This window comes from Anabas testudineus, chromosome 7, assembly GCF_900324465.2.
Source record: "Anabas testudineus chromosome 7, fAnaTes1.2, whole genome shotgun sequence".
NCBI lineage: Eukaryota > Metazoa > Chordata > Actinopteri > Anabantiformes > Anabantidae > Anabas > Anabas testudineus.
This window is the reverse complement of record NC_046616.1, coordinates 9,565,554-9,577,891: the sequence shown is the minus strand read 5'-3', so window position 1 is coordinate 9,577,891 and position 12,338 is coordinate 9,565,554. Positions and strand designations below refer to the sequence as shown.

General features: G+C 39.8%; 1 protein-coding gene across 2 annotated transcripts in view; it reads right to left on the bottom strand.

Moving 5' to 3' along the window:
* Window positions 1-3,547: 3,547 nt before the first annotated feature.
* acot7 (acyl-CoA thioesterase 7) overlaps window positions 3,548-12,338 on the bottom strand; it is a 41,869-nt gene continuing 33,078 nt past the window's right edge. For both annotated transcript variants that reach the window (XM_026366819.1, XM_026366820.1), the window contains one exon: window positions 3,548-4,069. In XM_026366819.1, coding sequence (XP_026222604.1) covers window positions 3,971-4,069 — 99 coding nt within the window. In that variant the 3' untranslated portion in view covers window positions 3,548-3,970. The remainder of the gene's footprint in view (window positions 4,070-12,338) is intronic.

Here is a 12,338-nt window from a genome sequence, read left to right as displayed (position 1 = left end):
CATGATAAAGAGGTCGGTGATTTACAACGGAGAGAGAGAGAGAGAGAGAGAGAGAGAGAGAGCGGCTCCTGCGTGTTGCACGTTTGTTTAGCACAACAGGACATTTGATTTTTTTGTGCAGCATCGGAATGAACTGATTGACATTGACTCCATCAGGCTTCATTAAGAACAAACCAGAGGAAATAACATATAGGCCAAACACCTTTAAGGTGCACTAGGCCTGCTGCTACCCCTGGTATCAATCGCATTAATGCACGTTATTTCCTAATGTCATTCATGCTCTTTTAAATAGGCCCCTTTCATTGACATTATCCCACTTGTTATGTAAGACTCCTTCCCTCCGTAAGAGCTGGTTCCTCCCTCGGGGCTTAGATTGTACCCAGTGAGAAAACTAATTGGCCGTACATGAGAGGAGATGCACAGAGAAGTCTCTGGTGTCTTTGGTTTTTGCCACCATTATAAGGATTAGTTTTTATTTTCTTTTATTTTTGGTGGACGCGCGCTTTCTGCCTTCTCTCCCTCTCCCATTCATTAAAACCAATACACACAACCACACCTGGGAGCTGAGCAGTACACAGCCCGGCGGTCCAACACTATGTGAGAAAAGAAAAGCTCCTCCAGTTACTGAAGCAGAGTAGAAAACTTCCCCTGAGCTTCCCAGTTGATCCACTCAATACTTACTGCACCTACAACCACAGCAGCAGCAGCAGCAGCAGGATTTATATTCTCCTTCCTACTCAAATAAATAATGACTGCAGCTCGTATCTAAATAAATGCTGCACTGTGCCTCGTTTGCCCAAATTAACTGCACATATTTAGAGACAGAAAAATCTGTGTTGATGACAGTTGTCGAGCGAGGACATTTAAAAGATTCATAGAATCAGAGTAAAACATGAGTTGCAGAAGAAGAAATGTTTCTTACTGTGATACTCGGGGGTAAGAAGGAACATTTCTAACAAAAAGGTCAAACACCTCTGACCTTTTCTTTAACATGTTTATTATTAAGTTGTTGGGGTAAAGTGACTCAGCGCTGCCTGTTTACAGAATTACAAGGGTATCATTTAACTTCTCCTCTCCTACACATAATGAAAGGGTTGCAATGAACAGATGAAACATTCTGGTATAGATGGAATAATTTTAGATTAATGTTGAGTTTCTAAGATTGTGAATGGATAAGGACATTTGCAGCCTCTCGTTGGTGCTCAGTTTTTATACTTTAGTCCAACGTTAGAACTGGACAAGATGAGAGAGAGAGTGAGAAAGAGAGGTTGAGTTTGTTAAAAAAAGAAGCAGACACTCCATCTCTAGCCTCTCTTGTGTGATGCTAGGTGACCTGGAAGTAAAAAGAAACAGAAGGCATTCCCGCCCACTGGCTCCGGCAGCACTGGGCTGTCCCATTTCTCACTGTCAGCGCCTCAATCACACATCAAATAACACACATACACAAGCACAGATGCTTTAATACTTAACACTGTGCTGCTGGTGTGTTCGCTTACAATATACCTTTTTCTCGGAGGACTGCCACCTCTCTGTGTGGAGGAGTTTATGTGCCTTAAAGTCAGAGGTAGCCTAATTTAGTAGTATTCCCTGTAATGTCCTGTGTGGCTGTAGAAAAACAGAGGTTCCAGGCCAGACAAAGCATGGCCCATCACCTACTCCTCTGTAAGGAAAGCCCTGCTGGCTCCACGCCCAGATACTAGGAGAGGGCTGAATGTAGGACTTGGATCTCTGCTCTGTGAAGGTGTTCCAGGAAGCACAAACAAAACTACTTTTACAGTAAAAAAAAAAAAAAAAAAGGAAACAGTCAGTTGTTAACCATTCAGCGTCAAATAAAAGCTAACAAAACTGTTTCCTCTCACAAATATTGACAGAGCTATTTCCACGAAACCTTGAAGTATAATGTGCACACGATCCAGGTTTCTGTCTTGTCTCATGTAGAAATAAAGATCCAGCTGTCAGAAAATAACAGTGGAGATGTTCCCAAACCTAACAGGGAGTGAATGCAAAGCAGGTCACTGAGCAATGAAAGCCAAGCGTCGTCTCAACAGATCTGCCTCACTCTATCATTTATCCTTCAGAGTCCTTAATGGGTTTGGTCCCACACCGGATGATCATTGATCTTCTAAATAGCCTTCTCAGTCTCTTTACACTGAAGGATACGGCAGTGAGTGGATTGCTATTGCCCTTAATTTAGATGCAAAGATGGAATAAACTTTTTGCCTTCATTTTATTTTTCCCTGGTGGGGAGAAGCAGTCTTGTAGCTTCCACTGGTGCATTGTCTCCAGAGTATTCAGTATATAAAGTACTGCATGTGTGACAGGCACCGAAACTATTTACACAAGTGACTTGAAGCATATTTTCCAATACTGTCGTTGCAACATGGAGGAGAAACATCTATTTCTAGTAATGTCATCTCTTCCATTTCAAGCCTGTTATTTCACAGATGTAACCATGGTTACCATATTGTGTCTATGTATAAAAACCAGCTGCTACCAGCTGAAATGGCCGAAGACAGTAATGAACATGATGAGAAATGACACTCATTTTTAAGTGTTTGCAGATCAGGAACGGAGCAGTGTGCCTTTGCTGAGGTTGTACACGAGGCGGATGCTTTTCAATAAGGTCATATTTCCCGGAAGTCTTTTCTTGCCATCTAAGGTAGCTCCTGTCTCCATGTGCTCTTCTTTTCCCACAAGATGCTTCGACTTTACTGGGGTTAAAAATAGATCCATCTCCCCCAGTGCGGCTTGCGACTCACTTCATTTTTTTTCTGGGGGAAATGAAAAGCACACATACTGTGCTGGAGGGCCAGAGGAGAAAAAAAACAAACGATAACCTTCAAGATCCAATGACAAATCAGCTGCTGTCTGTTTAAGGGAAAGAGTATGATGAGAAACAAAGGTCCAAACAAATATTATTTGGATGTGTGGTTCTCTGTTCTACGTTGATCTTTCTCTCACTGGGCTATAACCATTGAATTCCACTTCGCTTTTGATTTCAAATGAATCGTTACCATCTGTTGCACAGGATTGGAGCCTAACTACTCCACCATATAGAACTAATTCAAGTGTAAGAGTGTTTGAGATCCACAATTAAAATCCAGCTAAATATTTGAACAGACGTTTTTATGACAGGTTAAAAATCCCAGCTGTTTCTTTCCCTGCATGTCAGTATCCATAATGACTTCTCACTGGTCGCTGATGACCCCAATTCATCTTTCTGATCTGTCTTTGCACACATAGACATGAAACATATAGATGGATGAGCACATGATAATAAGCAACAGAATGAAAAAGCTTCACAGTAAGTCTGAGCAAACACTGGAGTCAGTGTGTGACAGACAGGCAGAGGAGGAGGACAGCGATGGGGGAGCAAGTGGAAGAGGGAGATGCAAGTTGAGTCAAAGCCCCCAAGCTCCTCTGATTTCTCTGTGAAAGACACAGTGCTGAAAAGATGCATAGCATGTGCCCTCTCTGCCAAGGCATGCCCAAGACAATGACTTCATCATCATCAAACTAACAAGGACACGAGGCGAGAGCCCCAGACTCACGCTTGGATTTTTTTTTTTATTCATTATTATTCACTCACTTATTCATCATTTTCCTTGCACTCAGAATATCGCTTTGCACTGACACTGATCATGAAGCGTACATACTTCACAATTTTCTTAAAACAAAACAGTATTCAGACACTCAGACGGTCAGTTTGCGGCAGAGAGTGAGCATGAATACTCTTCATGTAGAAATCTCCCAAAAATAAAATATCTACTCACACACACAGTACATACAGGTATACAGCTGAAAGTGGACACTTTGGTGTGTAGCACAGCAAAAATAATCACAGGTTTAGTTGTACTAGGAGGCTACAATTACAGAACAAGAGAGAGGTTTTTCAATTCTTCATACTGTATGTGTCGTGTGGGGTTGATATACTGTCGATGCAGCCGTCTGCTTCTGGAGAGCAGCAGCGTCACTGTTGGCGCTCCTTATCTGCGAGTCTCTTTGCTTTATTCTGGAGGTAACGTGCTTTGCCCTCCTCGAAACGCCTAAGCTCCTCCTCTTCTTCAATCTGAGAAAGAAGCAAAAAGACAAAAGATTTGGTTTCAGACACATTCATCATTTGCACGTATCGTGCACTGGAATGTTTCCCTGCTGTTATTATTTTAACCGTGGGCATGAGACTCTGATCTAATTTACCAGTCTGCGCTATTGTAACTGCCATTCATCATCCAGCAAAAATATAGAAAGTTGGAGGCTGTACATTATATATATACACAGTGTACATATGAAATACACAGTGGAAGGCATTTGAACAAAGTTGAACTAAACCATTTGTGGTAATTTGCACAACATCATCACATCAGAAATTCGTCCAGCTGCGTGCTTTTCAATGCATTTCAACAAGATAAGAGACAACATGAGTGTGCTGAATGTATAAGGACAAATACAGGACCAGTGGATTAAATGTGATATAAATATTACAGTAAATGTAAAGGATATAAAGAATAATTTATGACCTTTGTGGCTGCTGGCGTTTATTATCCAACTATCAGGTCCATGTTACCATGTACACAATATACTGGTGTTGCAGTTTTTTTTATATTTATAGCCCAATCACCGTCTTGAATTCTGGGAAGGCCCCGTGGATTTACAGCTGCTATGAATCACTTTTACACTTCTGTTTTTATTCTGAGCGGCACTTTCAAGAGTGTGAAGAACAAATCTTCTCTGTCTCCTTCACTTGGCTCAGTTTGGTTGCTGATTCGTGGGAGGAAGCACTTGCTAGCCTGCACAGTTTAATTAGAATGCCTGGCAACCTCGTGACTTAAACAGCAAAACCACCACCAGCGACAGTGTCAACACTTACTTTTATGGTGCTGCCCGCTTTCCCACTTCCTCATCTGCAAATTATTCTTGGAGTGTGTTGTATGTGAGCATGTGCACGTACACCTTTGTGTTTGTATTTGTATTTGAAATATGCCATAAAAATGAATACTCTAATTAATGACATAAAGATGGAGGTGGAGGCTCTTTGCTGTGCACACACCAGGTGGTTGGCAGGCTGAAGATCACTCTGGGTGCAAAGCTGACAGATGGCATCTTAACTTTATGAAGAGAGCAGGGTGGTAAGAGATATGACAAAAAATCTTTTCAGGGTGAGGCCCAAGGCTCACAACTCACATGTGAGTTGAATGTTATAATAACAGAGAGATAAGATACAAACACAAGACCATTGGTTACATCTTCCCCTGTAGAGAAGAGAAAATACGGGCTCAGGAGGACGTAGCTGTAGTTTTGGTGTGGTTGTTGCATGCTGGTTATATAACAGTCACCATACTGCTCAGTCAATTTTACTTCTGCCATTCAACTGAAAGTAATGCATAATTCCAGTTCATTGACTTTCAAAGCAAAAATACAAAAAGGGACCACAGTTCCAGTGTTTTCAAAAGTGTACACAAATAAAAATGCTGCTAAGAAATTTATTTAAAAAAATTTGATTTCCTTGTTGTTTGAATGTTACAGACGGAGTCACAGGACTAATGCATGGATGTAAAACTGAATAACAAAACAAATGCTGCTATTCAAATGAGCATATTAAAGTGATGTTAACTCTGTGAAATTGTAATATGTGGCTACTTGGGGCCATGTTGGAAGGCAGATAATTACAAAAAGCCTCTGGAATTAGTATGTATTTAAAATGAGTAACTCTGGATAAACCACTGCCTTCATACATTCATAAGAGTTTAGTAATTATAAACTTGTAATTATTGAATTAGGCCATTAATCATAATTGTCAACAACTTTATACAGCAAAATGCACAGGGAGCGGGTCATTACAGCTTTATTAAAATAAGCTCTGACAAGGTGTATTGGTATCCTGACACCAAACAGATGGTTATTAATCCTCCCACTTTACACAGCCACATACCAAAGGCATCCATCATTTAATACACAATAAGTAATTTAATTCTACACCCAGAAATCATTAAGAGGGGCTGTAGCGAGGCAACTCCAGAAAAAACGGTACAACTGGAAGACTGCTGAATCTGTATTAAGTCAAAATGCTGAAAAGACTATTCGTCTGTTGTATTTTATATAAGTCATAAGACAAACAGCTGTTTGCCACAAGGTTTCACTAGATAACATAATAGGAAGTCAACAAATGTTCTAAGGCAGATGTGGACAGTTGTGGTCCTCGAGGGCTGGCAACTATCCCTGCCCTTCTGACTAGTGACTACTTCAATCAGGTGTGTTCAGTCAGTCACAAGATGGAAGAATTAACTTGGTCTTTTCCCACTCCACCATTATCTGAGATTGTACCTTTCAGCTTCTGATTGACTGAACACTCCTGATCCAGATAATCAGCTGTGGGTAGGGCAGAGGTAGGTGAAAATCAAACAGGGCAGCAGCCTTCGAAGACCAGGACTGCCCACCTCTATTCTAGGGGCAGCTGTTAAATCAGCTATAGGTTGGTGTGTGTGGGTGTGTGTGTGTTTACATGAGGTTTCAGGGGTTACAGTACGTCGATGCAAAGTCTGAGTATAATGTGGTGACAGAAGGAAATTCAGGGATGCAAATCAAAATATCTTAAGTGTGTACTGTACTGTACATACAGACAAATGCACGTTGTACTGTCTAAATAAATGTACATTTTACAATAAAATCCAATAACTTGGAAGTTTAAAAAAGCCTTAGTTTGTTTACATTTTTTGTCCTGCTTACACTTTGCATACATTCATGTTTGTCTGCACGTGCGCATGCATGCGTTAATGTCAATGCTGATCACATTTGCATAACTCAATGAGACAGTTCAATGCAAGGCTCAAATGTCTTTTGGTGTTCCCATGTAATTGGTATTCCCACAGCAGCTCTAGCCTAATAACTATAATTATGCAAGATCATCAACTACTCCTGGTGACTTTCTGATGCAGAACCTATCGACCTTGCAAAAAGCACTCGTGCTTGTTTTATAGTGTCTTTAATTTGAATATTTCTACTTCCAATATGTTTACATGTCAGGCAACAAGAATTCTGTACTCTGCCTTGACATGTGAAATTACATTATTTCAAGACAAAGATATAATATTTTGGCACATAAACCACACCTCAAGGCAACAACTGATTCATCTGTATCTCTCTCAGACTGAGTATTCTACTTTAGTATTGTTGTTAAAAACAAGACAAATTCTACATTCATGCCACTTCATCACATGTGCAAATGAGCACTAAGTAAAAAGTACAGCTTTACCATACAGTCTTGCTGCTACAGTTAGTAAAATCACATTTGGTACAATACAAAAGTGAAGGAATCAAAGGTTATGTTCAATAGATTGCACTGAACACATGAAATGTTAATAATTTAAAGGCTTAGGCTGACACAGCTAAGTAAAACATATCTTTCACTTAACGCGCCATTAGCTGGACAGTTGAATGAGTGTGACGAACTAAATGCTGTAAACTTGGATTAGAGACAATGTTTGGGAAATGTACCCGCACAGACAATGCCAACAAAATGCCAGAAAGGCTCCTTCATGTTGGCATCAGCTGCTAATAGAGTGGGCATGGGACATTAGTGGTACAGCCAAATACCAGTGTCTCTAAAGTAGCACTAAGCTGTATGCAACCAGCTCAAAACAAATAATAGCCATCTGGAATAGCATGAGTCTGACAGAGCAAGAGATACACTCATAGACAAATGATGACATTTTAGACAACGCTGAAAGAGCAAATCTTTTCAATGCTAAAATAACCTCTGTCCACGGATTTGTCTAATATCACACATATGCTGTTGGGTGTTTTATCAAATGCAACAGTGAATTAGTGTATTCTGTGTTTGTCTTCTCACATATTCTATCTCATGCATGGAAAGCAGCAAATGGAAGCATATTCAGTGAACTAAATTCCCAACACAAGCAATTCCAAAGTTGAATTCGAGACCTAAATGGATCTTGATCATTACTTGGAAAACCCCTTAAACAATGTAGACATCGTTTTTGAATACTGCCAAGCAGAAAAAGGAAAGGGAACCCATACTTTTATTACCTTTGTGTTATAAATGAGCTACAGTACTAGCTAGTCTCAGTTTACATTCCTGCCAACAAACCTTTAATTAAAACTTCAGACTTGAAAAAGGAAAAATTTCACAGCTGTAAACGTATCAATCCTTATCCAATGACAGTACAGAGGCAATTTTGTGATTTGAGATGTATATAAATAAAAATCAGTTCAAACATTTCTTCAGTCTGTCCCCTCCTTAAATCGACTCAGCAATGGCCTTCTCTGCATTGTGCGACATGAAATAATGCAAATAAAAAACAGACGTGACATCAAACAACACAACAAAAGTGATTAATAAAACTTGGCTTCAATGCACACTTATGAATAAGGTAAAATGATAAACACCAAACCTTCATAAATAACCATCCTCAACAGGTTCATGCACAGAGGAGCTGTGTTGGTACCGTCTGTGTCTTAGTGCGCATCTTATAGTGTCAGAAAATATCTGCAACTCTGGCATGACTGCACCCGTTAACCCATTGGCGATTGTCTTGAATGGGAGCCGTCTAAAAATAAATGTGCATCACTTCATGTGGACTACAGGAGGTTGCCATGACAACCGCGCTTGTTTTCATGTCAAGGAAGGCCAGCTGAGCCCGACGAGAGGAGAAAGGAGAGCAAAGGGGGGATGGAGCGAGAGGGCGCCATTGAAAGCGAGGGAGGCAGGAAAGATGAATAGAGGCAGGAAGGAGTGATATGATGTCACAATGAACAAGAAAACGCAGGAATAAAGACACAGCAAAATGTACGAAGAGCAAACTCAACTATATCTTCACCAGACATCTATTTTATTATTGATTTCAGAATGATTGCTGAATGTGCACAACCACCTTTCAGTCATATTATAACAGGCCCCCGGCTGGTCCTAACCAGTGTAAGTACAATAACACAGTGCAATCACATTCTCTCACCACCGTTTAGTAACCAGTGTGCATTCAAAGCGCTGACCCTCTGTTAACAGAGGAGGAACATAATCTCCTCCTAATTTCCTAATTTGCTTCGTTTTTTTCTAACCTTCAGCCAACTGCTCCCTCATTAAAATCATAAGAAATACTGCTAAACTAAACTAAATTCAACATCATTTCAGTATGTGCATATATTATTTCAGAACTCCTGCAGAGAGACGAGGCATCCCCCCACATCCTCCATTCTGCTCATGCTGTCCTCTTTCCCTTCTTCGGCTTTACTCACAGTATGATAACATTAGTGACAGCCAATGTACAACCCTCCTAACCCACCGCTGAGCTAAAAGGGGAAAATCTCAAAATAGTAAACTCAGTGGGCTCACTCGAGAGAAAAGGAGGATAGGAGAGGGAGGGGGAAAGCACCTGCAGTCAAAAATAGCAAAAGCTTTCCCTTTGATCGGGCTATTTATAGATACAACTGGGGCAAAATGCAACAATGAAAATTTCATTAGTGAAAAGCTGGCATTAGTATTTTTAACCTGAGCAGGATTCAGTAAAAGAAATTCTTTAAAGAGGAGTAGAAACAGTCTCCGCCTGGTCCTCTCAAATATATCAAAAATAAGATGAACATCTTTTCATGCACGTGTCCTTTTGTAAGACGAGCGATTTTTCTGTGTCGTGAAAGGATTACTAGGAGAACACATGATCACAGAGACAAAGCAGAGGAGGAACATAATCTCTTCCTAATTTCCTTCCTTCATTGATTCTTTCATGATTTCACTGTCCAGACTGAAGGTAATGAACGCATAAATGAAGGTTTCTCTTCCTATTTCAGCCGGGAGCTCTTCACAAGCCAGATAAGCTTGTACATTAATCTCGATGTGAGAAACATTTGTGTTGTCATGCTAACAGAGGGGAGAAAAGTCTTTATTCTCTGGCAGAGACAGAGACATCTTCTGTACTTAAAGGGAAGCAAATTTAAGGATAACAATGACATATTTCAATTGAGTTGATTGTCCTCACAAATTTTATTTAGAAAATGTTTACTAGAATATACATTTCATTATCACAACGTACTTAGAATAATGGAGGTAAAATTAAAAATGTGAAAACAAGGAGGCCAAGTGTTTGTCGCGCTTTATCCGACTCACTATCATTGGGCTTACAAGGCTAATTAATGTCATCATTGCATTTCCATCCCTCACAGTCCCATCTCCCCTGTTAGGACAAATTCAGGTGTTAATTGGATTGGAGTGTTAAACCTTATTTCCTGCTTGTGACACGTTTCGGTTATACACAGAGGAACCAACATCTATTTACCAACATCGGTAGAATTTGGATGGGCGCTGCCTTGTTTTTGAGTCAATCTCATCCCGTGTTTAAGACCTCAGTAAATAGTTATAAAGCCAGAAATAGCCCTGATTGAGCCTCGTCCTCCTTCTCTCACTCATATAAATAAACACACATGCATTTGTGCTCAGTGATCTGTTCAAGCACGTGAACATCCACACGCAAGGCGCTTTTTTGTCTCTATTGTCTTTTTCTCTTACACACAAACACAAAGTCTGTCTATATTGAATCCCTGTCCAACATTTTTTCTTGAACATGTACGCACACATTTCTCTATTCCTGCCTGTATTTATCTGACATGCTACATCAGAGCCTTGGCAGCCCGCACTTCATTTAGATTTCCATTTATAGTGTTGGGGATAAATTATTAAATTCATCAGGAGATTTTTTTTTAGCAACTCTTTTCATAAAATTGCGGTGAACAGAGAATTACAATGACAAATACTTTCTGCAATTCCCTGCAATTAAAAGAAAAAACACAGACAACTTGTGTGACATGGATAACCAGGTAATGAATGCATGGATGGGGGCAGACAACGGGCGAACCAAACATGGTCTTTGTGAAATGGAAATAAGGAGCAGGCACTTTTGAAAAAGCCGACCTGTAGAGATGCAGATTTGATGCACGTATCTGTCTGGCAGGGGTGGAGAACTGTGTCCAAATATACGTGTCATGATTTTATAGGCTGCTGCTGCATCATGAAGTGTGTGAGAATGTTTTAGCTAAGAGGACAACACACCTATAAAAAAACATTTTCTACAGTACACTTCACTCTCATCCACACCGAGAAGTTTGTCTATGCTCATAGTTAAGTAAAGTGAGTTAAACTGTAATTTCTAGTGTACATACTGTATTCTTTTACAGGTCTTGGTTCAGTATTTTTTTTGAGACATCAGAAAAGATGTGGGTTAACCCAGAAAGCAGCTTTGTTCATGTTGCATAAATTATTTCTGCTTGATGTCGACTTTTAATGCATTCCCCTGGCTCAAACAGTTCTCTGCGTGTACTTAAAGTTTAATGATTAGCCCAGGTGCAACCTCAGAATTTTGTTCAAGTGTGCACTTGAGAGAATAATGATCTGTTGTTGGTCTGTCAAATCTCACTGAAGCAGCTCACTCACGCATTTTCATGGATTTTGCTTGAATAAAAGAAATGTAAGCGTATTATTACCAAATCAAGAAACTGATTCATACCAAGGTTTGCAGGACATTATGCTCCCAAAAAACAAATCCAGCAAAACAAACATTCAACCAAACAACAAATGTCAACAAGAATTGTTTGTTGAGTCACAAACATGGAGTGATTATCACTGAAACTGAATAAATTGTCATGTAAAAAAAAAAAACAATTTCAATCCCCTAAATTGTTTCTTTAGTGCTTGAAATGTGATTTTAATGGCTCCTCTCTCGTCTAAATCCTCACTGACAGGCTGACTTCATTTCACACAAAGTTGGACGAGTTTTAAAGGGATCATCACAGAGACAATCAGGGTTTGTGAACAGTGCCAGGAAATAATTTAAATGTGCTGACTTAAACAGATGGCGCGCGCGTACAGTGTTTGCATATAAACAGGGCTTGGATGATGGTGCATGGAAGAGCCAGAACAAACAGCAGGCGCCTCTCTCCTGTCTGCAGGTAAACATGCACATTTTACATCCTGGAAGTAAGTGCCGAGTCAGCCGGACATCGGCCTCCAGGGAATTTGGAAGGATATTAGCATTAGCACTGACACAACAAAGAAATGAACGCACTGAAAAGACACTGACATGGTAAAATACCAAATCAATGATTATGTGTCTCATGAAAAGGTCATATACTACTGAGTGAAGGACTGTTTCTACAGTATAAGGGTAACTAGAAAATCAAATAGAACAATGTATTTTAGGCAGCTATCACCACAATATTAAGCTTATTGTTATTATTTTAATAGCCTTTATACATGTACGCTAAATTGTTTTTAGGGGTTATGATGAAAACAGAAAAACAAAGAGACTAAAAATTTGAAGAAACCTGTGGGCAGTCTA